This window comes from Catharus ustulatus, chromosome 11 (genome assembly GCF_009819885.2).
Source record: "Catharus ustulatus isolate bCatUst1 chromosome 11, bCatUst1.pri.v2, whole genome shotgun sequence".
NCBI lineage: Eukaryota > Metazoa > Chordata > Aves > Passeriformes > Turdidae > Catharus > Catharus ustulatus.
In genome coordinates this window covers 19,454,033-19,481,183 of record NC_046231.1, presented here as the reverse complement: position 1 = coordinate 19,481,183, position 27,151 = coordinate 19,454,033, and the positions used below count along the sequence as shown (strand labels likewise).

At 53.3% G+C, this 27,151-nt stretch overlaps 2 protein-coding genes across 2 annotated transcripts; both read left to right on the top strand.

The window, feature by feature from the left end:
• The first annotated feature begins 856 nt into the window (after nucleotides 1–856).
• Nucleotides 857–14,008, top strand: LOC117001499 (dual specificity protein phosphatase 22-B-like). Its single transcript, XM_033069902.1, has 7 exons — nucleotides 857–877; nucleotides 2,186–2,219; nucleotides 2,681–2,763; nucleotides 6,353–6,402; nucleotides 8,851–8,925; nucleotides 9,494–9,665; nucleotides 13,499–14,008. Exons 1-7 carry the CDS (start codon nucleotides 857–859, stop codon nucleotides 13,685–13,687), a joined length of 624 nt encoding a protein of 207 aa, XP_032925793.1. The 3' UTR covers nucleotides 13,688–14,008.
• A 2,993-nt stretch (nucleotides 14,009–17,001) lies between these two features.
• Nucleotides 17,002–26,174, top strand: IRF8 (interferon regulatory factor 8). Its single transcript, XM_033070176.1, has 9 exons — nucleotides 17,002–17,068; nucleotides 19,403–19,577; nucleotides 20,609–20,792; nucleotides 21,608–21,696; nucleotides 22,090–22,201; nucleotides 22,459–22,506; nucleotides 23,144–23,530; nucleotides 24,073–24,188; nucleotides 25,059–26,174. The coding sequence occupies exons 2-9, from the start codon at nucleotides 19,404–19,406 to the stop codon at nucleotides 25,227–25,229; spliced, it is 1,281 nt and encodes a 426-aa protein (XP_032926067.1). The 5' UTR covers nucleotides 17,002–17,068; nucleotide 19,403; the 3' UTR covers nucleotides 25,230–26,174.
• The last annotated feature ends 977 nt before the right edge of the window (nucleotides 26,175–27,151 follow it).

The window sequence follows — 27,151 nt, the reverse complement described above, 5'->3', positions numbered from 1 at the left end:
ATTATTCCCAGTGTCTCTGTGAGCAGAGCTGTTCCATGAAGGAATTTTCTTAATTATGATGAAGCTCCTTGTGTGCCCACACGTGGACATCCATGGTTTTTATTCCCAAGGTCTTTGGCCCCTCTGAAGACTAAACCAAATTTGGATTTAAGTTGAGACAGGAAACCATCAGGAAACTTGATGTTGTGGTTTAGGAGCTGTGGTGGGGTCTCAGCTGGCCCCTCTTTCCCTTCCACACTCAGAAATTTGGGAAGGTTTTTAAGGTGAGGTAGTTTGGTGGGAATTAAGCAACAAGCTCCCCTTCCTACACCTGAAAAATCCCTTAAGTGATAAATTTATCCCTGGGGTGCTGAGAAGGATGAGGGTGGCAATCCCAGGGTGCTGATGGCTGGAATTGTGCTTTTCCCTGCTCTTTGCACACCTCCTGCCTGGGTGAGGAACACAGAGCCACGAGTTTGTGCCTGGGAAATTGGTGTTTTGGGGCAAATGCTGGAGTTTGTGCTGCTGGGATAAGGGAGTTGTTCCTCCCAGGACTCTCCTTCCCAAAAAGTTGTGAAACCCCAGGGAGGCCAGGAGAGAAACCTGAGCCTTGCCATGATCCCAGATCCTTATTTCATCCTCCCCTCCCCTGCACCAGCCACTCTCTGCTCCCTTTCCCTCCAGAGCAGCAGCAGGACCCTCCAGAGCAGCCTGCAGGTGAGCTGAGTGTGCCAGGGCTCTGCTTGTGTTCCCCTTCCTCCTGCTCTTGGAGGGGCTCAGATCTCACCACCCTCCTTGGGAATTTTGGGTGTTTATTTGCAGGTAGCTTTGGAGGCTGATCAACCACCTGAATCCTGATCCTGGGGAGAGAAAATCCATGGGGAGTGGAATGAGCAAGGTACAGGGGGACAGTGGGATGGTGGCCAGCATGTCCTCTTCTTCTGAGCCCATGGATGCCCTCCCCAGGTCCCTAAATACAGCCATCTGCACATTCCCCTTTCCCACACCCCTTTGGAATTCCAAGCACTTCAAGAGAATTAAGAAAACAAAAATGGATTTCTTTAAATCCAAGGTTTAGATCTGAGGTGAAGAGCTCAGTGTCTGCAGATGTCAGAAAAGTGACAGCTGGCTTTCAATGCTCATCCTTGGGGTGGTAAAACCTTGGTGTTCTCATCCTCAGGGATAACAGGGGTACCTGCACACCCCCTTTCCACCCTTGGGGGTGCCCCAGCAATGGGGGAAGTGTTGTTTCAGTGCTGCTTTTTCCTCCAGGGCTGGAGGAGGGCATCAGTTTCTGTCGGTGTTCTTAAATAAGCACTTGGAATGTGAGTCCTCCAGTTTAAAATTAGACTCTGGGACAACAACAGAGAGATCAGATCAGGGCAGACTCCCTCTGCATGGTTTAACACTGAGGATTCACCCCCTGTGAAATCAGCCTGACAGGCAAAGTGGTTTTTACAGCCCCACAGTGCCACCAAACCCTTCTGGGGAGCCCAGGCTGTTGTTGCCAAGGGCTGGATTGCTGCAGACACTTCTGTAGGATGCAATTTTGGACTCCATAAAATGCAGGGCTCTTCATTCCCCTTCACAGTGTGTGCTGTGCTGAATCCAGGTGTTTGCACCCAGGAATGGGCTGGGGTTCAGCTGGATGTCACCCAGTGCTGTTGAAAACCCTGAAACTCCTCCAAGCAGGGCTCTTCTGCCAGATGGGCACCAGCAAGTCCAGCTATCATCAGCTCTGTCTTTCTGTGGCTCTGGAAATGCTCTGGTGGGTTTTTACACCCCTTAAACACCCTGAGCTGTCCCTTTTCTCCTTCATAACCCTGCAGCAGTGAGTTGGAGTCCAAATTTGCAGCCTTGAAATCTCTTAACTGCAATAAATAGAAATCCTGCTATAAATAGTGTCCATCCATCCCCAGCTGGCAGATGCAACCTTTGAAACTCCAGAGGATCACATCCAAACTCCTCCCATTTCTGTGCTGAGTTTTTCTGAGCTCTGCTCTCCTGAGGTGTTTGGGCTCACCCTTTCCTGGTTGTTTATGAGGATGATCCATGGATGTGGGTGCTTGGTTTGGCATGGCCTGGGGAGTTTGGTGCCAGGTGTCCTGGTTGTGCTGGAACCAGACCTGGAGCTCATGCCCACCACATCAGATGTACCTTGTTCCTGGTGCCATCTGAATTCCCTCTCCTTTTTGTCACCTCCCAGATTGTCACCGGCCTCTACCTCGGGAATATTCGTGGTAAGTGTTTTTCCCTGCCCCTCCATGGTGCTGTGGGATCCTTGTGCAGCTGGCAGGGTTGGAGGATTCCTCTCCTTGGCAGCTCCATGTGCTCCCAGCTGGGAATCTCAGCTTCCAAAGCTCCAGAGCTCCATCCCAACTGCCAGTGATCCCAGTCTAGACCAGGAAAGGGATGCTGTGCACTGGGAGCACAGGAAATTCATGGCATGTCTGGAATCCTCTTCAACAACAAGAACACAACAGCCTTTTCTGAGTTTTCAGGGTAATTTCTGATTTTAGGGGTGGCTTTAGGAACCTGCTGGGTACCCAGTGCATCCAAGGGGGATTTTGCTTGGAAGGAGGTGTCCAGAATCCTTCCCTGCACTGTGTGGGATGAGAGGCAGTGGGAAGGGCTGGAATGGGGGTGTGTGATGGGTGTGTGCCAGCAGGGCAGGTAATTCCCACTCGGCTCCCATTTCCAGACTCTGAGGACCACGAGAACCTGCTGAGGAAGGGGGTGACCCACATCCTGTCCGTCCACAACCGTGCCAAGCCCGTGCTGGAGGTTCGTGCATGGGTGGGGGGTCTGGGGACCACCCAGGGCAGTAGGAGCTGGGAAAGGAACCCCCAGGAGCTTCTCCTGGCTTGGGGAGAAGCAATGCTGGATTTGCACAAATTTACACCGATTTACACCGATTTACACCAGGCAGCGCTGCCCTGAGGGGCTCAGCGATTTGGGGAGGGGGTAGCGGGGTGTTTGGGACATCACTCGGTGTTTTTTGGGGGACAGGCGGGGCGGGGAGGGTGCCCGGTGCTGCCGGGGGGTCCCCACGAGAGGGCGGCGGCGCCCCGCGAATGGAGCGGCTGATGGGGACGGGACAGAGCGGGACCGGCTCCGGAGCTGGCACTGCCCGCTCCGTGTCCCCGCTCCTGAGCTGGCACTGCCCGCTCCGTGTCCCCGCACTGCCCGCTCCGTGTCCCCGCTCCGTGTCCCCGCACTGCCCGCTCCGTGTCCCCGCTCCGTGTCCCCGCACTGCCTGCTCCGTGTCCCCGCACTGCCCGCTCCGTGTCACCGCTCCTGAGCTGGCACTGCCCGCTCCGTGTCCCCTCACTGCCCGCTCCGTGTCCCCGCACTGCCCGCTCCGTGTCCCCGCACTGCCCGCTCCGTGTCCCCGCACTGCCTGCTCCGTGTCCCCGCACTGCCCGCTCCGTGTCCCCGCACTGCCTGCTCCGTGTCCCCGCTCCCGGGGACACCTCTCACTGTCCCAGGGTGCTCCAAGCCCTGTCCAGCCTGGCCTTGGACACCTCCAGGGATCCAGGGGCTGCCACAGCTTCTCTGGGCATATCCAATCCAATTTTCTCTTCCCAATACCCCATCCATCCCTGCCCTCTGGCAGTGGGAACCATTCCCTGTGTCCTGTCCCTCCATCCCCTGTCCCCAGTCCCTCTGCAGCACTCCTGCAGGAACTGGAAGGGGCTCTGAGCTCTCCCTGGAGCCTTCTCCAGATGAACACCCCCAGCTCTCCCAGCCTGGCTCCAGAGCAGAGGGGCTCCAGCCCTTGGAGCATTTCCCTGGCTCCTCTGGACTCTCTCCAGCAGCTCCACATCCTCCTTGTCTGTGGTGCTTCACCCCAATGTTGGGATCTGCAGAAAGGGAACGGGACCACCAGGACCCCTCACCCTTTTTGGGGCCACCACGGGGAGGGAAAACCCCAACAACAGCCCGGGAGGAGCCTTTCCCCTGCTGAGGCATTGAGTAACGGGAGTGGGACAGAGCACAGGGAAAGACAAACGGACAGAGCACAGGGAAGGACAAACAGACAGAGCACAGGGAAGGACAAACAGCTTGGGGCTGGGGTCGGGACAGCAGCTGGGGCTGGTGAGCGCAGGGCTGGCCAGATGGGGAGCAAAGCACACGGAGCACTTAAACCAGGGAGCAAAGCACATGGAGCGCTTACAACACAGAGCAAAGTGCACGGAGTGCTTCCGACATGGAGCAGAATACACAGAGTGCTTACAATGGGGAGCAGAGCGCACAGAGAACTTACAATGGGGAGCAGAATACGCAGAGCACTTACAACAGGGAGCAGAATACACAGAACGCTTACAATGGGGAGCAGAATACACAGAGAGCTTACAACGGGGAGCAGAATACACAGAGCACTTACAACAGGGAGCAGAGTAGACAGAGCATTTACAATGGGGAGCAGAGCACACAGAGAGCGTACAACACAGAGCAAAGGGCATGGAGTAGAGCGCATGGAGCACTTCCAACATGGAGCAAAGCGCATAGAGCGCTTCCAACGGGGAGCAAAGCGTGTGGAGCACTTCAAGCAGGGAGCAAAGCACATGGAGCACTTACAATAGACAGCAGAGCGCATGGAGTGCTTCCAACTTGGAGCAGAGTGCACAGAGCGCTTCCAATGGGGAGCAAAGCACACAGAGCGCTTCCAACGAGGAGCAGAGCGCACGGAACACTTACAATGGAGAGCAGAGCGCACGGAGCGCTTCCAACATGGCGCAAAGTGCATGGAGAGCTTACAACATGGAGCAAAGCGCACGGAGCACTTCCAATGGGGAGCAGAGCGTGCACAGCGCTTCCAACAAGGAGCAAAGCGCACAGAGTGCTTACAACAGAGAGTGAAGTGAGTGGAGTGCTTACAATGGGGAGCAAGTGCATGGAACACTTCCAACACGGAGCAAAGCGCATGGAATGCTTACAACGGGGAGCAGAGCACACTCCAACATGGAGCAAAGAGGGCAGAGCGCTTACAACAGGGAGCAGAGCGCACAGAGCACTGACAATAGGGAAAAAAGTGCATGGAGTGCTTACAACATGGAGCAAAGTGCACGGAGCACTGACAATAGGGGAAAAATTGCACAGAGCACTTACAACATGGAGCAAAGCCGTGCAAAGGGGAAGTGGAAAGGCACGGAGGGGGTTGAGCAATGTGTCAATCACGGCCCCAGGCGGTGACCGCAAACCCCGGCACTGCTCCCATGCAGGGGGGAGATGGGGACACCTCACCCCGAGATGGGGACACCTGACCCCGAAATGGGGACACCCAACCCTGAAATGGGGACACCTGACCCCGAATGGGGACAGCCAACCCTGAAATGGGGACACCTGACCCCAAAATGGGGACACCCAACCCCGAGATGGGGACACCCAACCCTGAAATGGGGATACCCGACCCTGAAATGGGGATACCCGACCCCGAAATGGGGACACCCAACCCCGAAACGGGGACACCTGACCCTGAAATGGGGACACCTGACCCCAAAATGGGGACACCCGACCCCAAGATGGGGACACCCAACTCCATGTTGAGCAGGGATGAATCTAGGGCTGGGAGATGGGGGTTGGGGTTTGGGGTTTGGGGTGTGGGTCAGGGTTTGGGGTGAGTTGAGGTAGTTTTGGCTGCTCCACGGTGGATTTGATGGCCTGGTGGCTCTTCCCAATGTAGGGAGATGTTGGGATGGCACCAGGCGTGGTGCTGGGGGTGAGGTGATGCATGGAGAACCTCTCCATGCTCATCCTTCCAACGTGGGTCATTCCAGCATGGAATTATCCCTGTGCCCACCTTGCTCTGCCTTTTCCTTCATTAAATATTCCACTTTTTCCAGCCTCCTGGGCTGGAGGGTGGTCCAGGGGGTTGGGCTGAGCCAGGAGGGACTTGATGGAGATGGGGCAATCTCTGACCCTCTGGCTACAGGATTTCCCCCCTATTTTGGCTAAGAAAGGATTAAAAAAAAAACCCAACCCCCAGATAAAAAGGATCTAAATTTAGCTCTGAACAGGGAGGATCGAGGAAGCGATGTTTTAAGGAGAGGAAAGTAATCTGACCTAGGCCAGCAGGCAGCAGATGATTTATGGGGTATTAAAAGGACAGGGGAGGAAATAACTCATTGATGAGAGTGGCTTTGTCAGTGCACGTCTTCCTGGTGCAGTTTGGGGCTCCCTGGCTCTGTTTGGGGGCTCCTGAATATTTGAGTTGTCCCCACAGCCTGGCCTGTCCTGAGAGGAACCCCAAAGTGGTTTTCAGCTTTCTTCTCTCCTCAAGGTCAACTGAGAAAGGAAAAAAAAACCGAGAGAAATGGAGGATTTTGTGATTCTTGGAGGTATTTAATTCCTATTTTATTTTGTATTGCAGGACATGACCTATCTGTGCATCTCAGCCTCGGATTCATCCAGTCAAAACCTGTAAGTGATTTCCCATCCTTTTTCCTGTTGGCAGCTGCTGCTCAATAACAGCTCAGGTTCAGCTTTAGTCCTTTCATGCCGTGAAATTTCACATAATCCCCGAGCTTTCCAGAAGCTGGGGTTCATTTTCGTGTGGTAAACAACATTTTAGGGCTTAAAATTTATTTTTAATGTGTGTTTGCAGTCAGGAAATGTAATTTTTCCTCAAGTTTCTGAATTATTCCACTGGGCAGGATTGAAAATTGGAGTGTTAGAAAGATGATTTATGTCAGTCTTGCAGGCTTTTTTTTTGAAAGAGAAATTTATTAAAATACAATTTTTTTTCACCTTAAATTTCTTGAAATACAGGTTTTTTTTACCATCTAAAGCACAGCTGCTCATAAGTCTTGGAATGCTGTTTTGGAGATGAAGCTGCTGAGAGGAGCTGGGAGGAATTCCCAGGATTTTGTGGGATGCTGCTGCTTTGGGGTGATGAGCACTCACAAATCATCCATTTGCAGCAGCAAATTGGCAAATCCACGGGATTTTTCTCTCCAATCAAACCCTAAAAAAGCATCAAAACCTAATTTCCAAGGTTTTTTGCAGCATCCTTGGGAGCAGCCGTGCCCAGGGGTGGAATTCTGCTTGCTCATGCTCCCACTGAGCGGAAAGAGAAGCTTTACAAGAAAACCCTGCCTCAGCAAGAACTGGGATTTTTGGTTGCTATTTTTTTTCCCCTTCGCTCATTTCTTTGCTTTTGTGGCGTGTTTACGAAAGGGAAAAAAAAAAAAAAAAAAGAGAGGGGAAAAAAAAAAATAAGATAAGGCAGCCTGCAGGAAGGAAGAGTTATTCAAGAAACTATTTTCTGCTTGTCAGTTTATGCCTTGGATTTCACAATGCTGGTGAACTTTGTGTCCTGCTTGTGATTTGGGAGCTCAGTGGCTCTCAGCACTGCAATCCCACTCCCTGATCCCACGCTTGGAGGCTGGAAAAGCCCAGGCTGAGCTTTTTCTGGGGGTAAAACACCCGTGGAGTGGTGAGGAGGGATGGGGGAGCCACATTCCTTCAGGATGGGTTGGGACAGGGATGCAGGCTGCAGGCAAAGAACATCCCTGCTGGTCCTGCCGAGGGGCTGGAGGGGATCTGCAGGGTTTGGAGCTGTGTGGGCAGCACCTGCAGGCCCTGGGGGATGTTCCTGCTCTGTGCACATCAGCAGGACAGGCAGGGAAACCCCCTGGGACGAGCTTAGGGTGGGGAAAACCCTCCCAAATGGTGATGCTCCGTTTGCTGGAGGATCCTTGCACTGATAGCTCTTTCCAGGAATGAGAGGCTCGGTATTTTTAGCTTGATCATGACCTCAGAGACTCCCTCATCTCTGTTCCTGCTCAGCAGAACCCCCTGAATTTATTCCTGAATAAATTCATCTTTGGCCCCATAGAAGGTGCCAAGCTCAGAGCTCCCAGGGCAGGGTGAAGAGCTCCCTTGGAGGAGATTCTGGAGAGCTCCCAGAGGCAAACCAGCTCCTTTGGCAAGGGACACAGCAGGAATAACTGTGGGAGGTCATGCCTTGGCTTCTGAGAAATCAGGAAGGCTGCGTGGGCTCACGCCCACCCCATCACGCGGAGCTGAGGAAGTCCGGCGCCGGAGCAGATCCCTGCCAAAGGGATCCTCTTCTCCTCCTGGAAAACCCAGAGAGGGCCACCAGCAGCACAAAATTACCAGAATCAGGTTTTCTGCCTCAAAACTGCGCCAGGTTTGATTGGAAGGAGAGGAATCCCTGGCTCAGTGTGGGATGTCAGCTCCTGGAACCCCATCCAGGGGTGACAGCAGGGATGTGTGTCCCCAGAGCCTGCCATGAGCACCCAGCTCTGTCCACATGGAATTAGTTATCCTGTTTTCCAGCTCTCCCTCAGGAAGCCCTGGCTCCCACCTGCCCTGTTTTGCTGTGAAATGCTCTGGTTTGGGGGGATGTGCTCCCTCTGCTTTGCCAGCAGCTCCTGTTGTGCTTTTGGGAATGTAGGCAGCAATCCATGGACGTGTCTGTGCTGTGCTCACCTCTCTGTGCCTTCCAGTGATGGGGTCAAAACATTCCCTCCTCCTTTTCCCTTCTTCCTTTTCCCTTCCTCCTTTTCCCTTCCTCCTTTCCTTCCTCCCTTTCTCTCTCTCCCTCTCCCCTCCCTGCTGGCATCTCTCCATCTCTCCCTAGGAAGGGACAGGTGTTTTTGGCAGGATAGCTGTTAGAATTTGTGTCCCTTTCCCTGCAGGCTGTGCCCCTGGGCATCACCCTCACTCCTTGACCCCTCCAGAAAACCCCTGGGATGTCTCCCAGGTCGTTCCCTTCACCTGGCACGGGAAGGATCTCTGCTCCCACACCTCGCTGGGTGTGGGAAACGCTTTTGGGGTGACACTGGTGCTGTTTGCAGGGACAGCCAGCCCTTCCCTCCTCACCTGCTGCCTCTGTCCCTGCAGGCTGCAGCATTTTAAGGAGTGCATCCAGTTCATCCACGAGTGCCGGCTCGCAGGGGGAGGCTGCCTGGTGCACTGGTGAGAGCTGCTGGGACCCCCACCCACCCTCTGGGAGCTGGGGATGGGCTCCCAAAAAGTCCCTGGTGTGGGACATCCCTGGGGAGGGGCAGGGAGGAGAGGAGGAGGCACAGAACAGCAGGGAGGGACGTGGGAAGGTCTTCACCTCTGAATCCGTGCTGTTTTTGGGAAGCTAAATAACAATTCTCACCTTTTGGGGATTTTCTGTCCTTCCCCATGTGGGAGCTCTTTGCCTTGGGCTGGAATGAACAACCCTCATCCAAGGAATTGATGTAAAACTGAACCAAAACTCACCTGAAAACCCCACCTTTCCAACACCCAGGTGCTCATTTAAGAGCAAGCTTTGCTTTTGAGACGGGGTGGGATGAAAGAAGGAGCAACAATCACTTTGGGAAAGATTTCAAGGAAAACATTCCCAGGGGTGGGTGCTCCTTGCACTGACCACCTGAGCATCCAAAACATGGGACAGGCTTGGGGGTCAGGGTTATCCCAGTGAGGGAATGTGCATCCCACGGGTGATTCCTGCGGGATCCTCCCCTCCCTGAGCTGCCTCCTGGGGCCATCCCAGCCTGGCTGGGGTGTCCCGCAGCACCACCATCCTGGTGGCATACCTGATGACAGTGACAGAGCTGGGCTGGGAGAGCTGCCTGGCTGCCACCAGGGCTGCCCGCTCCTACGCCAGCCCCAACTCGGGATTCCAGCAGCAGCTGCAGGAGTACGAGAGGAGCCTGCTCCAGGAGGTGAGATCCCCTTGGATGTGCTTTGGAGAGGTTTTCAAAGCAAAGCTCCTGTGCATGCAGCTGTTTGCTCCAGATGGGTTTTGGGAATGCCGTTTGTCACCTGGGGATTTGGGGGTTTGCATGTGAGAACAAAAAAAGAAAATTTAAAAAGAAGAAGCACCTTGATATTATGTGAGTGCACTTTAGAAAACTCTTAAAAACCCATAAACTTGAAAAGCCTAAACTTGAAAACTCTAAACTTGAAAATCCTAAACCTGAAAAGTCTAAATTTGAAAATCCTAAACTTGAAAACCCTAAACTTAAAAAAGCCTAAACCTGAAAAGTCTAAACTTGAAAAGCCTAAACTTGAAAATCCCAAACTTGAAAACCCTAAACTTGAAAACCCTAAACTTGAAAACCCTAAACTTGAAAATCCTAAACTTGAAAAGCCTAAACCTGAAAACTCTAAACTTGAAAACCCTAAATTTGAAAACCATAAACTTGAAAAGCCTAAACTTGAAAACCATAAACTTGAAAACCCTAACCTGAAAACTCTAAACCTGAAAACTCTAAACTTGAAAACCCCAAACTTGAAAACCCTAAAGTTGAAAACCCTAAATTTGAAAACCCTAAATTTGAAAATCCTAAACTTGAAAACCCTAAACTTGAAAACTCTACACTTTAAAACCCCAAACTTGAAAACCTCAAACTTGAAAATCCCAAACCTGAAAACTCTAAACTTGAAAAGCCTAAACTTGAAAACCCTAAACCTGAAAAGCCTAAACTTGAAAATCCTAAACCTGAAAAGCCTAAACTTGTTTTCCTGAGTTGGGACACAGCTCGAGGGATGGAGAACAGTTTGTCCCTTGGGAAGCTCAGGAAGGAGCTGGGCCAGTTCCCAGGAATGCAGCACGGAGAGGGGGGAAGGCTCTTGTGGGGAATTTGGGATGTCTGGGCACTCTGGGATCTGCTCTCAGAGGCAGGTGGGAGGCAGGAGCACGTGTGGGTGCAGAAATCTCCCATTTCCTCCCCAAAACGAGGTGGAGCAGCAGGTTTGGGCAGAGCAGAAGCTCAGGCTGGATGAGTTCCCATCCCGTGCAGGGGAGGGAGGATGGAGCCGAGCCCAGCTGGATTCCAGCAGCTGGGAGAGCACTCAGTGCACAGATCAGAGCTGCACTTTTGACCTGGAAAGCCTTGGAAAGCAGAGGGAAAGGCCTTGAAAGGCAAAGACCTGAACAGGCTTTTAAAAGCACAGCTCCCACCTGGCTCTCCAGCTGCCTCCAGCCTCCCACTCTGGACCTTCACCCATCCCAAACTTCCCATGGGACACAAACACCTCTGCAGGGAAAGGGTAACCCTGCCCAGGACCTGAGCAAGGGATGTCACAGCTCTGTCACCCCTGAGCTCGGTGCCAGCCCTGCAGCCATCGGGGCAAGCAGGACCCTGTGGAGCCCTTGGAGGGGATTCCTCTCCTCCTGGAGGGAGCAGGGACAGCACTTGACACTGGCCCAAAGGCCAGCCCCAAGCCCAGCCCCAAGTTCCCTTCCCTGGCTGCTGTCACATGAGGGATGTGGCTCTGCCCCATTATCACCAGCTTGCAGAAACGCCCGTGGAGGAGGGTGGAAAATGCTCTCCGAGAGATTACAAAACACCCTCGGTGCTGGAGATTCCCTGTGGGGCTTCCCCTGGCTGGGCCAGCTCTCCCCAGCCCTTCCCAGGCTCAGCACAGCCCCTGCTGTGGGGTTTGTTGTGCCCTCCCTCCACCCCAGTTATTCCTCCTGCTCCCAAATTCCAGACTGGGCTCAGTGGACACCACAATTTCCTCCCTTTCCCTTTTCCATCACCTCACAGTTTTGGCAGTGGCTTTGCAGCCCTTTCCCTGAAACACCCCAGGCACAGCCAAGTGTGGAGGTGCTTGGTTGTGTTTTTGTGTCTGTGGGATTTAGCAAGAGCTGCCTTTTCCTTGAAACTCCCACTCGTGTTCCCTGTGATGTCAGCACTGGGCTCAGGGGGAAAAAACCTCAGTGCTGGGTGGTTATAACCTGTGAGGAACAGGTTGGACCTTCTGGAGACATCCTGGGGCTGTGGTGTCTCAGTTTTGTTCATCTCAGGGAGCTCAGATGGGAGGAAGGGATGGGGAAGATGCTCCAGCCTCGCTGCTGGAGCGTGCAGCTGTGGTTTCAAGCTGGCAGATGAGGCTTCTCTGGGCTGGAGGGATAAAGAAGGAAGGAAGGGACCAAGAGCAGCAGCAGGATGATGGGTAAGGTTAGAAAAGGAAGTCAGTGGGCACAGACAGGACAGTGTGGATGTGGCAGAGGACAGAGATGGGCATTCTGGGGACAGACCTGTCCCCCACACCATGGCCAGGCTGCCTTTTCCCCCTGCTGCCATCCCAGACAGGCTGGGTGCCCCTGGCCTGGGAGAGAGGAGGAGGAGGAGGGCACAGGGCTGGGGGTCAGCACTGGAGGAAATGGGCTGGAACCACTTCTTGCTCTGGCTCTTCTCCCATCCTCTCCTTCCCTCCTCCCTGGATATGGGAGCCAGCTCCCAGCCTGGGTGGGTGCCAGGCAGTGCTGCCCATGGAGCTTCGTGTTCCTCCCACGAGATCCTGGCATGGATCTTGCCCCAAATCCCGTCCCAAACCCTTTGGGTCTCACTTCCCAGGGGTTGTTTTCTAGCAGGGAATACAGGTGGCACTCCCTGAGCAGGGATCTCCCTGCTTGCAGGTGGTGATTGTGTCACAGCCCTGGTGAGTCCTGCTGTGGGACAGAGTGGATTTGGGAAATCCAGACATTCCCAGTGGAAATCCCCCCTGCCCCAGCTGATTTTCCCTGGCTGCAGGAGAGGGGGATACCACCAGGGTCACTCTAAAATTTTTTTCCCTTGTGGCTCATCCAGGACAGTGCTGAGCTGCCAATCCTGCTGTCCTGCATCCCAAACTTTTTATGGGAATTCGGTGCCTCCTGCCCATTCAGGAGGCCAAATCCACAGTGAGGGCACCTCACTCTGGGAGTGCCAAGGCTGGGAGCTGCTTCCCTCTGCCCCTGGATCCCCTGACTGCCATCCCTGCATCCCAACCCTGCCCAGGCTCCGATCCTTGCACCCCCAGGTGCCCTCCATCCTTTCCTTGAATGTTTGGTGTTGCTGGCTGTGCTCCCACCACTCACCCCAGTGATTCCTTGCTGGAGCAGCTGGTTCCCAGCTCCTCAGGGAGTTCTGGCAGTTCCCTGGGAGCAGCTGGAATGGTGGATGCTGGCAGAGCTGCCCCTCCCTGCCCACGCTCCTTGGGGCTGTCTGGCTGTTTGCTCATCCCAGCAGTAACGGGAACAGTTTCTCTGCATCACCCCTTGCTCCCAGGCTGCTGCCAGCTGGCCCCTGGCCACCAGGGTGCTCCTGCCTCTGGAATAATCAGGATGAGTGGCAGGAGAGGTTCCCACAACCTCCCGGTGGTGAGCGAGGTGCTCTGACTACAAATCCACCTCACCTTGCAAGGACCAGCTCTGCTTGTGGGAAAAAAAAAAAACAAAACAACTTTGGGAAGCATTCCTTACGGGAATTCAGGCACACGAGGAACAGCAGCAGCTTCTTGGCAAGGAGAAATAAATAAAGCTGCTGTCCCAGCTGAGCTGGGCTGGGCTGGGGATGTGGGGAGTGCTGGGATGGGGGGAGCCACTGCATCTGTGGTGTGGGATTGGGACCTTCCTGCATGCTGGGTGTGCCTGGGGATCCCCCAGCCTCGCTGGAGATGCAGCAGGAACCGCTTTGCTCGCTGCTTTCCACCAGAGCTGTCGCAGCCTGAGGTCTCTCAGCTTTTCAGGTCACTCTGACAACTTTTCCTGGCTTTTTGCTGGCAGTACCGTGCCTGGATCCGCCGGGATTACGGCAGGAACCCATTCCAGGACCAGGAGGAGCTGCAGAGCTTGCTGGGCCAGCAGCAGCTGGGGAGCAGGGATTGTTCTTGTCTGCACTCCCCAGCTCCCACCTTCCCCCCTCCCTGCCACGCAGGTGGCACCGCTGCTGGCAGCAGATGGATGAACAGATAAACAGCCAGGCTGTTCCCAGGCAGGCCCTGGGGCTTGGAAAACTCAGTTTTCCCTTTGCCAAGCACCTCCAGGGATTCATGTCTAAGGCAGAAATGTGCTAGCAGCAGGGTTGGAGCAGGGGGACAGCACTCACAGACACCTCTGCCAGCTCCAGGGAATGGGTGACAGTCCTGCTCTGTCCCATTCCCCCATTCCCAACGGATCACAGCCACTTCTCCACCCTCAGAGCAGCAGCCAGCCCTGTCCCTCTCTCCCCATGACAATATTTGGGTGCACAAAAGGTGATGCAGACCTTGGAAACGCCAGCTGGGATGAGATGGAGAGAGGTCACCTTGTCCTGTGCTTCAGGGATGGATCCTGGGCTGTGGGATGGGGAGAGGGGCTGGAGGTGTTTTGGGGCTGCCCCTCGCTGTGCAGCCTGTCCTTGGCAGGTGGATATCTGGCATTTTCCTTATCCCAGCCCCAGGGAGGGGGGAAATCCAGCAGTGCCTGTCCCACTGCCTCCATCCCTGGAACCAGAGCGGGTTTGGGTTTTCCCTGAGCCCCATCTGAATGTCCCTGCTTGCCAAAGAAACCAAAAGCTTGGTTGGATTCACTCAACCCATGGACCAGTTTTATCTCTCCCCAAAAGCTAAAACCCATGGCCATGTCCAGCTTTTCATCCCAAACTCGGATTGTGCTTTTCCAGAGCTTTCTTTGGCAGGAATCCCCCTCATCTGCCTTTCAAGGAGGGTCCCATCCCATGGATTCATCCCTTTTACATGGAAACCTTCAACCCCTCCGTGCCATCTCAGCCTTTGACTATAAATACCTTGTTTGTCCACTCAAAAATGTCTGTTCTGCAATTCCTTCTAAGAAAAAAAGGGATTAAAAACATTTCTAGGAATTCTCTTGAGGGATATTTCTGGGTATTCATCGTGTGACAGCACCAGGGGTGACTCGCTCAGCTTCTAATAAAGAAGAGAGTGATTAAAATCATGAGGGTGCCTGGACTTGATTTGTGGTGTTCCTGGTGGGAATACAGAGATGGACTGAAATGACTGCCCTGCTTCCCATTTTCTTGATGAGAACCACCAGCAAAACAAAAAATTTTAAATATTCCGTGTATAGCCATGATGTATAGAATTCCAGGGGAGAAAAAAATGCTGATTTTCCCCATTTTTTTAGATGGAGAGAAGGGTCCTTGTGGCTGTTGTAATGGGAAAGCAATTAATGAGACTGAGGCTGAGCAAACGGGATCAATATTGGATTTACAGCCCCTGTTTTCATTTTAGGAAGCAGAAAAATGGAACTTGCACGCAGGAAGAGAAAAGAGAAGAAAGTGGGAGTTAATAGGAAGTCATTGGAGATGGGTGATAAGCTGAGATTAGATTTGCAGGGGGTGTGATAACCTCCACAGCCCTGCCCCATCCTGGGGCTCAAACATTCCCCAGGGAACCACAGCACCGAAGCAAAACCTGGGAATCCCCCCCAGATTTGGGGAATCACAGGGAATGCTTCCCCAGAGCAGCAGCACCCTCCATGCCTGGCATCCCAGTGAGAACTGTGCCCAAAAAGCTCCTCCTAACCCAAATCTCCCTGGATTTGAGGGGTATCTCAGGTGAATATATCTATTTTTCTATGGAGAGTTTGGTTGTGTGCAAAACCCTTTCAAATATCACAAGTTTTCCAGAATTTTAACAAAATGAATTTTATTTTTTACAGGAGGGTCTCTATCTAGCAGGGGGAGGTAATGATGCAAAGCCCCTGCAAAGCTTAAAATTGTATTTTTGGTATAAAAAAGAGGATTAATCCTCATGGCTGTATCTGATTGCAGAAGATGTTTTTGGCTCATCCCAAATCTCCTGGGGGGGATCCAATGAGGATCAGTGGGGTGTTTAAAAACAAGGAGCATCCCAGCCATTCTTTATTAGAAATGACAGGCAAGGTTTGCACCTCAGAGCGTTATTTTTATTAAACCATCTGTGCAGCTCCATACATTTCCCATTTCTCTGTATTACCCACGTGGGAGTAATTATGGTTTTCTTCCAAGAAATGTGTGTGTAATCTGGTAATCCCAAAAAAAAAACCCCTCTGAAGTCAGGCTGCAGATGGTCCTTCATGCTCTGCTGGCCCTGGCTGGGTTTGGCTGGGCTGGGGCACAGTCAGGACACCAAATGTGGACTGGGAACAGTGGGAAGGGCTGGGGCAGGGAGGGAATGATCCAGGACTGGGCTTGATCCAGGAAGAAACTGGGAACTGCCTGGGGGTGACTAAACTGGGACTGGGACACTGGTGTGAGGCTGGGGATGGACTGAGCTGGGACTGGGGACACTGGTCTGAGACTGGGAAGGCTGATTTGGGATTGGGGACACTGGTCTGAGACTGGGAGGGCTGATTTGGGATTGGGGACACTGGTCTGAGACTGGGAAGGCTGACTTGGGATTGGGGACACTGGTCTGAGACTGGGAAGGCTGATTTGGGACTGGGGACATTGATCTGAGACTGGGAAGGCTGATTTGGGATTGGGGATAGAATGACCTGGGACTGAAGAGTGGCCAGTCTGGGACTGGGCAAACTGATCAGGCACTGGGAAGACTGGTATGGGATTAGATTAATCTGAGACTGGGGAGACTGGTCTGGAACTGGGGAGGTTTATTCGGGGATATACTGACCATGAGCTGAGAATGGATTGATCTGGGACTGGAAATACTGGTCTGGGACTGGAAATATTGGTCTGGGACTGGGGATGGACTGAGCTGGGACTGGGGATGGACTGAGCTGGGACTGGGGACACTGGTCTGAGACTGGGAATGAACTGAGCTGGGACTGGTGAGATTGGTCTGAGACTGGTGATTTTAGTCTGAGACTGGGAATGGACTGAGCTGGGATGGGGACATTGGTCTGAGATTGGGAAGGCTGATTTGGGATTTGGGGGTAGAGTGACCAGTCTGGGTCTGGGCAGACTGCTCGGGGACTGGGGAAACTGGATTAAAACTGGGAATGGATAAATTTGGGACTGGGAACGGCAGCACCGAACGGGCCCGGGACACAGCCGGGACACGCGCGGGTTAACCACGCCCCCTCCCGCCCAGGCCCCGCCCCTCCCGCCCAGGCCCCGCCCCTCCCGGTCAGCTGATTTCGGGGAAAGCCGCGCTTTAAGAGAAACTGCAGCGCGCGCCCCGCGGGGACGCCTCTCATTGGTCAGCCCCGCACGGCCCCGCCTCCTCATTGGATAGGGCGGGGGAGGGGGCGGAGTCTGGGCTCGGGGGAGCGGGGAGGGGCGTGGCGGTGGGCGTGGCCTCGTTGTCGCACTGGTATATTAAATGAGCGCGGTGAAACCGCGGGCGCGGCACCGGGAGCGCGGATACGGGACTGTCACCGGGACCGACCGGGGAGCAGGTACCGGCATCACCCGTGGGTGGGCAGGGACTGGCTGAGGGACAGGTACCGGCACCAGCATCAGCATCAGCATCAGCATCCTCCGTGGGTGGGCAGGGAGCGGCTGGGGGACAACGATCGGCACCGGCTGGGGAACAGATACCGGCACCGGCATCCCCGGGGGAGGGCAGGGACCGACATCGGCATCCCCCGGGGGAGGGCAGGGAGCGACTGGGGAACAGATACCGGCACCGGCATCCCCGGGGGATGGACAGGGAGCGGCTGAGGGAGTGGTACCCGCACCGGCATCCCTGTAGGAGGGCAGGGACCGACATCGGCATCCCCCGCGGGATGGACAGGGACCTACCGCGGCAAACCGGCATCCTCCGAGAGAGGACACCGGGAAGGCACTGGCACTGAGCGGCGGAAAGGCAGGCGCTTGCCCCGATTACCCGCACGGCTGCGGAGAAGGGCAGGGAGTTTTTGGGATCGCACAGATGCGGGAAGTCCCCATCGCGGTCCCCTGAGCAGAGTCGCAGAGCCCGGGATGGGCAGGTTGGAGCTGCCAGCCCGGTGAAAGGGGCTCCTTGACTGAGCTCTGTCCTCTGGCAGTGATGGGGAGAAGCTTTCTGGAAAACGGGGTGATTTAGGATTGTCCTAAATCTGCGGGATTTCTCAGGTTCTTCCCTTTGGGCATCACTCGGGTTGGGTGCTGGATTTCCCGGAGAGGCTGCGTGTGCCCCCGCTCCTCCTGGATGTCCTTTGGGGCTGGGGATGTTGGTGCTCGCCATGCCTAAAAAACAGGGGCTGTGCTCTGAGATGTAACCAGGGCTGTCTCTGTGTCCTGCTGGGCAGAGGAAAAATGATGGATTTGGTGGTAGGAGCCCATGGCAAAGCGGGGACCACTGGCTCTCAGGCTGTGCTGGGAGCATCCTTGTTTTCTCCCCAAAAATCTTCCAGTGGGGCAGTAAATAACAAACAAATGAGGGCGAGGCAGTCCAGTAAAAATTTATAGCCCAAAATGCCTGGAAAGTTGATTTAGGAGCTGCTGATCACTTCTGCCAGGCCACCAGCTGCTGTCACGCCATGGAGGTGACAGGGAGGGATGAGCCTGGCACTTTGCTTCCAGCAGTTGTGTGTTGCTTGTCCCTGTGAGGATTTGGGATGCAGTTTGGAGTTGGTATCTGCTCCCCAAATAGTGCCTGGTGAGAGGAGCTGCTGCCCCCTCCGGGACAAATCCTTGTGCCAAAACCAGCCAGGAACAGCTCTGGCACCCCAGGGTGGCCTGCCCAGTGTCACTTGCTCAGGTGACATCCCCATCCATCTGCTTCTTCTGTCATTTATCCTGCAGCAAAATAGGAATAAGCAGAGCACTGAGTCAGCCGCTTCTGGCAGCGGAACTTTGCTAGAGCTGGAGGAAGAATTTGTAGTAACTCAGAAGGAAATTGTCTTGATTTTTTTTTTTTCTTTGTTTTAAAAGAAGTAGGGGTGGGGTTGGGCGTATTTTAATCCTAGAATTACAGAACTGTGGGATCCCAGAAAGGTTTGGGTAGGAAGGGACCTTAAAGATCATTTAATTCCATGGGCACACACTGGCATGTGGGGTTTCCAAAAACTGCAGGTGGTGCCTGTGCCAGCTGAGCAGGGGGCAGAGCAACCCAATCCCTGGTGTGGGATGGGAATGGCAGGGCTGGCAGGGCTGGGATGGGAAGGGCAGAGCTGGCAGGGCTGGGACTGTGCTGGGATGGGAATGGCAGAGCTGGGATGGGAATGGCAGAGCTGGGATGGGAATGGCAGAGCTGGCAGGGCTGGGGTGGGAATAGCAGAGCTGGGACTGTGCTGGGGTGACAGTGGCAGAGCTGGCAGGGCTGGGGTGACAATGGCAGGGCTGGGACTGTGCTGGGGTGGCACTGGCAGGGCTGGGATGGGAATAGCAGGGCTGGGGCTGTGCTGGGATGGCAGTGGCAGAGCTGGCAGGGCTGGGGCTGTGCTGGGGTGACAGTGCCATAGCTGACAGGGCTGGGGTGGCAGTGGCAGAGCTGAGACTGTGCTGGGGTGACAGTGGCAGAATTGGCAGGGCTGGGGTGACAATGGCAGGGCTGGGACTGTGCTGGGGTGGCAGTGGCAGGGCTGGGACTGTGCTGGGGTGACAATGGCAGAGCTGACAGGGCTGGGGCTGTGCTGGGGTGACAATGGCAGAACTGGCAGAGCTGGGGTGGCAGTGCAGAGCTGGCAGGGCTGGGGTGACAGTGGCAGAGCTGACAGGGCTGGGACTATGCTGGGGTGACAATGGCAGAACTGACATGGCTGGGGTGACAATGGCAGAGCTGACAGGGCTGGCACCTGTCCCCGCAGGATGTGTGACCGGAACGGCGGCAGGCGCCTGCGGCAGTGGCTGATCGAGCAGATCGACAGCGAGCTCTACCCGGGGCTCATCTGGGAGAACGAGCACAAATCCATGTTCCGCATCCCCTGGAAGCACGCCGGCAAGCAGGACTACAACCAGGAGGTGGATGCTTCTATTTTCAAGGTAGGCACAGGTGGTTGATGCTTTTTCTTGGTGCTCTCTGGTGCTGGTTTTGTCCCTTGGTGGGACATGACTGTCTCTGGGTTTTACATCTTTAACCCTTGCAGGACAGCCTGCACTTGCTCTCCCAGTTTTTTTGTGTGTTTTTTTCTTTTTTTTTTTTTTTTTTTTTTTTTTTTAGGATGATTTATTTCTTTTAGTCAAAAGTTAGGACCAGTTTTAGGTTTGTTTTCAGCATGTTTGAATCCAGTTGTTACAGTTTTTGACCTGCTCTAAAATTCTCATCAGCTTCTCTTGATAAAATGCTGGATTTATATTAAAAAAAATTTAAAAGACTTTGCAGGTGGGAAAGAAGGGTTTCACTGAAGGGGGAGTTTCCAGTTTTGGAAAAAATGGGAAAATTCCATCCTGAAGCAAAATAGTCAGGTCTTCCCCAGGAATTCCCTTCCCTCTGATCCCACTTCCAGTGTCTGTACTGGTGAAGGAGTTTAATTTCAGTAACAACCGGTTTGGGAGCACTGAGTTATGAGGATGGCCCTGAACTCAGCCCTCTGAAAATAAAGAAATATCTATAAAAGAAATCAATATGTATAGTTAAAAATGTGTAATATTTTTCATTCTTCCTTCAGTGGTAAAATACGTTATCCTACCAAAAACACAAAATATGTTTTGAAGAAACCAGTTTATTTATTAATGTATTAGTCAGGAGCTGGAAAATGAGATTAATTTTGATTTTTAATTGAGCAGCAATTCCTTGACCTGACCCTTAGGTCACACACGATGGTTTAGACCTCTGCTTTTTGAAAACCTGAGTTTTAAAAGACTTTTCTGCATTTCTGAGGCAGGTAGTGCTGCTCTGCACCCCAAACCCCCCAGGTGTGGTGGCTGTGCAGTCTAGGAGTGAAACAGCAAATCCCCAAGAGATGCTTGAGAGGTGCAAGATGCAAAATGCTCTCTGCAACCCCAGCTCTTCCTCCCTTGTAGAGCTCAGAGGGAGGATTTTCTTAGGGTTTTTTTTTTGTTCTTTGCTTTAGGCCTGGGCTGTTTTCAAAGGCAAGTTCAAGGAAGGTGACAAAGCAGAGCCGGCCACGTGGAAGACGCGGCTTCGCTGCGCCCTCAACAAGAGCCCTGACTTTGAGGAGGTGACAGACAGGTCCCAGCTGGACATCTCTGAGCCCTACAAGGTTTATAGGATCGTGCCAGAGGAGGAGCAGAAGTGTGAGTTCCCCAGGATTGCACTGAGCCCTGCTCTGGGTCCATCCTGTGAGCACAGCCCTGCTCTGTGCTCTGGATCTTGGCTTGTCCTGCTTTTCAGGTGTCCCCATGGGGTGACAGTGATGGGAGGAGAAAAGCCAGGCTTGGTTTTTTTAACCCCTATGAGGATGGTGGGGAACTGCAATAAATCCCTTTTCTAGCTGGAGGAGCAATAATTTTGCAGAGAGCTGCTCTGGTGTGCAGTGTGGCTCAGGTCGCACTAACTATAACTCACTTTGTGGTTAGGGGAACATGGGTGCTTTGTCTTTTTTTTTTTTTTTTAAGTTAAAAACTTGCAAAAAAAAGAATGATTTTGCAGTCAGGAAATCTGCCTTTAGCATCTCTGTCCCCTCAACCCCGTTCACACAGGGGCTGAGCTGCCTCTATGCAAATGGCACTGCAGGTTCCCACCAGCAGCACCACTGCACTGGGGTGACTGGTGGAAAAAAGAGAAGCAGCAGCCCCAGCCCGTCTCTGGGGTGCTCAAAAAAAACCCTAAACCCTCTCCTCTGCTCCAGCTCTGTCTCTGTCACCAGCCAGGCTTTTGATTTTTCTTGCTGCAGATCCTTGTGCAGGAGGAAAATGAGTTATAAAGTGATTTTTGGCCCCAAAGAGCAGCTCTGGAGGGGCTGTGATCCTCTCCAAAGTGCTGTTATGTGGCTCTGCTGTGGTTCTTGGTTTCATAACTTTCACTGGGTGAAAGGTTTCTGAAACCCTTCAAGATGAGCTGTGCTTGGCAAGTGTGGGTGTTCTCACTGTGCCCCCACCTCTCCTTGCAGGCAAGGCAGGGATTGCCAACGGGAGCAGCCTGAACGATGTGACAGAGATGGACTGCAGCTCCTCTGCCATCGATGAGCTCATCAAGGAGGTGAGGCCTCACCCTGGCTGCAGGTGGAGTGCTTGGCTCGAGCTGCCTGCCCCAAATTCCACCTGCAAAGCTGCACTGTTTTTGCAGTTCATGCAACTGAGCCAGCACCAGGGCACAGTTCTGATGTTGGCTCTTGGTTTCCTGGTGCATCCAGCTGGGAGGGACCTTGACTGGGGATGGATCTGTGCCCCTCCTTGCCCTTCTCACACCTGGCTGCTTCCCCTCTGTACCTCCTGAGGCTCTTATTCAAAAATCCAACCTGGGCAATGCCAGACTTGGTCTTTCCAACCCCCCAAAATTGGTTGGCGTTGCCATTTGGACCCTCAGTGAGTGCTGGAGTGCCTTGCTGGAAGCATCAAACCTGCTCTGACCTTGGTGTCTGCTGTCCCACAGCCCTCCTGTGTGGATGAATACCTGGGGATCATCAAGAGGAGCCCCTCACCCCCCCAGGAGACCTGCAGGAACCCCCCAATACCCGACTGGTGGGTGCAGCAGCCCAGCCCTGGTAAGTAGCCAACAGCTTGGGTGGTATTTGGGAGATTTTTGGGCAGAAAATTCTTCCTGGGGAGCAGTTATTTAATCTTCCTTATGAAGAATGTTTGAAGTATTTATCAAGAAATCCAGCTGGGAGCTTTTGCTGGCATTTCCTATGTGGGAGCTGGGAAACCTGGGACAGAAAATGAGGGGGTTGGTGGGGGGAACTGGAGGATTGGGATTTGGGAGCTGGGAATGCAGGCTCAGCTTGGCTTTCTGTGCCCACAGCGTTGCCCCTGATGAATGGATACTCCAGCTATGAGCAGTATCACTCAGGTAAGGCACCTCCCCTGGCCAGCAGCTGCCTCTGTTTGTGGGGGCAGGAGGTGGCTCTGACTCCGTCCCCCACCTTGAGGGGGGCTTTGCTTTGATTATCCACATTTCCAGGCTGGGATGAATCCTGCCTGGTGGCATGGGGGCAGAGAGCAGCAGCTTGGGGTGCTTTGGAATGGGGGGACCTGCCCAGGGCATGGGGGGAGTGTGGAGTAAAGGCAGGAGGAAGAGGTTCAATGTATTTCATGGCCATAAACTAAACCAGCAAAAGTTCCACCTCAACATGAGGAAAAACTTCCCATGGAGGCTGTCAGAGCACTGGAACAGCTGCCCAGGAAGTTGTGGGATTTCCCTCTCTGGAGACATTCCAACCCCACCTGGATTTTTTCCTGTGTCACTGCTCCAGGTGACCCTGCCTGGGCAGGGGGATCGATCTGGATGATCTCCAGAGGTCCCTTCCAACCCCAACCATTCCATGATCCTCTAACATTGGGAGCTCTCACTTGCTGCTCAGCCCTGAGCCAGGCTGGGGGAGATGTCCCTCCACCAAGAGAGAGTCACTGCCAGGAAATTGGGGATTTGGCAGGGAGGAGCAGGTTTGTCCTTTGGTGACGAGACGTGCGCATCCATCACCCCCCAGGTTACTCCCAGATGGTGATCAGCTTCTACTACAGCGGGAGGCTGGTGGGCCACGTCAGCACCTCGTGCTCTGAGGGCTGCAGGATCTCCCTGGGCCAGCCCTCGGGCCATGGGGAGAAGCTCTACGCCCCCGATGCCCTGGAGCACGTGCGGTTCCCCTCGGCCGACGCCATCCAGAACGAGCGCCAGAAGCAGATCACCAGGAAGCTCTTTGGGCACCTGGAGAAGGGTGTCCTCCTGCACAGCAACAAGCAGGGCATCTTCATCAAGAGGCTGTGCCAGGGAAGGGTCTTCTGGAGTGGCAACACCATGGCCTACAAGGACAGACCCAACAAACTGGACCGGGAGGATGTGGTGAAGATCTTTGACACCAATTTGTTCTTCCGAGGTTTGTAGGAGCCTCCTGCTTTTTTTAATTTTTTTTTTTCCTGCTTTTTTTTTTTACCTGTAGAAGATAAATCCCTGCATTGGCTGGTTGAAGATGTGGTGATCAACCCTGGATGGCAGCAGTTTGGGGCTGGAAAACCTTGAGGGGATGGGATAACAGGGGTAGTCCCTATGACTCTGGAGAAGCTGAGGCAATTCTGGGATCCCAAAGCCTTGGGACAATGCACAAAGGGTTTCTGGAGCTTGAACCCAGTGTGAGAATCCCTTGGGCCCTGTGGTGGGGTTGAAAGGGTGGAACCCTTTTTCTTTTAACCACTTAGAATCCATCACTGCTGGGTTTCAGTGCTCTGGATGAGCAGGTGACACTACCAGACCTGGGAATGAATAATCTGATGGGTTTTTTTTGGGTTGTGTGGCCAATTCCCAAGTTAGAGGCTTTGCTTGAGCCCACAGCTTCCTTGTGGGGTGTTTGATCCCAGGGATGTGTAACAAAGGCTGGCAGCCTCTGGAGGGCAAATTCCAAGTTTTCCTCTGTCCTTGCAGAGCTGCAGCAGTTTTACAACAACCAGGGCCGCTTCCCAGACAGCAGAGTCATGCTGTGCTTCGGGGAGGAGTTCCCAGATGCGGTGCCACTGAGGTGTAAACTCATCCTTGTCCAGGTACGGGGGGCTGGGAGCAAAAGGGACCCAGCCAAGGTGGGAATTCTGCCAGCAGAGCTCCACCCATGGAGCTTTGGGGTGCCTGGGTTGGGGGTGGAAGTGTGGTGCTTTCCCACAGCCTCCTGAGAGCTGCTTGGGCTGGTGATGGTCAAATTCCTGGAGCTGGGTTTGCAAATGAAACTCCCTAATTAGTTTTGTGAACTGCAGGGAAATTTTTCCCTTTCCTCCTGATCCTGCATTGGCACTGGGACTTCTCCTGTGGGAAATGGGGAATGGACTGGTGGATTTAACATCAGCCAGGGATTGGCAGCAGTGGGGTTGGGAAACCTTAGGGGGGTGAAGGAGGGGATGGGATGTGGGGTCAGTCCTCATGGCTCTGCTCAGAAACCTCTCCTTGGAGGAGCTGCAGCAGTTCTAGGGTTGAAAAGGCTCAGGAGGGAGTTTCTGGAGCCTCTTGGGCTGTGGCAGCAGGGACACAACAGGGAGGGCACAGGGAGGGTGTGGCATCCCCTCTTGAGCAAGCAGAGCTCTGTGAGGATTTTACAAGATCAGAGACTGGTCCTGTGCCTCCTGCACAACTTCTGACCTTGTCACCTCTTGTTGTCTTGGGTGTCTGCCCCTGTGGATCCCTCTGGATGTGCTGGGACATCTCCCAGCCTGTCCTTGCACCTCAATACTGCTGGCAGGAGCTCCTGGAGCTGCTCCTTTGCTCCTGGAGGTGCTTGTGGAGTCAGAGCTGCTGTCCTGGCAGGACCTGGCCACCACTGTGCCCTGCTGTGTGTCCCCCACCCCATATCCAGGGGATGGAGCATCAGGAGATGCCCAAAGAGGACACTTCATCAAATCCTGACCTTTTTTCCTTTATCCCAGGTGGAGCAGCTGTACCTGAGGCAGGTGGTGGACGAGGCTGGCAAGAGCTGCAGCTCCAGCCCCATGCTCCCCATGGCTGAGGAGCCCCAGCACGACCAGAGCTACCGGATCTTCCAGGATGTTTGCCCCACGCGGCCGCTCTTCCGAGAGAGCCAGCAGATTGCAGTCTGAGCCCTGCTCCCCTCACAGCCTGCTAGTCTGAGCTTAGCCAGACCCAGATTAGTACCATGAGTGCCTAAAATCCCCTCACTTTTTTTGTTTTTTTTTTTTTTTTTTTTGGGAAAGCTGGGTTTTATTCTTTGCCGTTTCCAGTGCAGAGTCTGTATAAATCCAGCGGTTGGATGTTCAGTGTTTGTCCTCTAAACAATTTATGACAATTTCTAGTGCCAGGACTGTCTGTAGCTCATGGGGGACAAGGGAGCATCCAAGCTGTGCAGGAAGGTCAGGGCTGGCTTTGCTTTGTGTTGCCTTTGTTAATGGCCAGTCAAGCAGAACCAAAAATCAACAGCTGTAACCACCTGCCCCAACAATCTGCAGCTCAGACCTTGCTGAGAGCAGCAATTTGATAAGAGGTGACTCTTGGAAAAGCCTTAGAATGCTCAAATCTAGGAAATTATATCCAGGAATCAGCTTTCCCCCTTCAAAGAGCCCTGCTGGTGGAAGGCAGGGCGTGCCTCCCAAAGAGAACTCCTGAAATTCCTCTTTGTTTTTGCTGTGAGATTTCTGTGTTTCTCTTTCATGCCAAAGTGGATTGAAATTTGCAAACCAATGCAGAGATTCTAGATGTAAATATTGAATATGAAAATGTAGGAATCTTAATTTTTCCTGACCAGAGCCAGAGGTTATATAAAGATATAGAATTTTAGTTTTTCAAGATTGCAGCACAGTGTGAATAGCTTGGCTTCACCCTCCCAAACACACGTGTGGGGCTCTCCCAAGCGTGTCCAGGCAGCATCATCCATGTGTAAATCCTCATTTTCACAGCCTCTGTGTGTGCCCCCAGCTCTGGGGAGCTGCTGGTGCCACCAAAGCTGCCTATTTATTGTATGCCTGAGGTTTATTAATTTTTTTGGGTAAATTTTATATTTCCCTGCAATTAAAGTGCTATATTTTGTATTTCTCTTGCAATGTGTTTTTTGGGTGGAATGAGTGGGGTCTCAGAGTTTGTGGGGGGAGTCTGGGACCTCTGACTTGCCCCTGATTTGGTTTTACCTGTGGTGGGGTCTGTGGTAACCCTCTGTCACCTCCTTCCTCTTCCAGAACTTCCTGGATTCATCTCCAGGCAGGAAAGAAATGAGACAAAAATGCTGTAGTGCAGTGGAGGGAGGGAAATGGGGTCACTTGGAGAGCCTTCATTCCAGGGAGGAGGAAGATGTGTCCCTGCTCATCTGCCTCAGCACTGAGCTGGGTGTGCTGCTTCCAGGTCATTTTTTTATGGTTGTGTCCAAAACCTTCCTCTTTTCCTTGTCCCATGGGAAATGGGAGCGTTTCCTCACTGTCCTCACATGGTGTAATCCCAGCCAGGTGCCTCCCTCATTCCCTGCTACCCCTCCAGGGGGAGGGGAATTGGAAAGAAAAACCTTGTGGGTGGAGAACAGTTTAATATTTGGGAGAAATCCTTTACTTTGGGAAGAAATTCTTCCCTGGGAGGGAGGTGAGGCCCTGGCACAGCTTGCCCAGAGAAGATGTGGCTGCCCCTGGATCCCTGGAAATACTCCAGGCAAGGTTTGATGGTGCTTGGAACAATCTGGGATAGTGGAAGGTGTTCGTGCCCATGGCAGGGGCTGGAATGAGATGAGTTTTAAGGTCCCTTTCAATGCAAACCATTCAGGGATTCCAATCATAAAAATATAAAATATAGTGATTGTAATGAAAAGGAAAGAGGAATAAAAGCAAAGTGATGCACAATACAATTGCTCACCCCTACTAAGAAAATGAACTCTATCCCAGCAGAAACCAGGACCCTTCTCCATGCAGATTTCTCAGGGGTCTGGTCTAAGGGGGGTGCCCTGAGCTGGGAGAACTTTGTGATCAAACATGAGGATTAAGGGAATTCCTCCATCCTTGCCCCTGCCCTGTTGGGGGATGCCCTG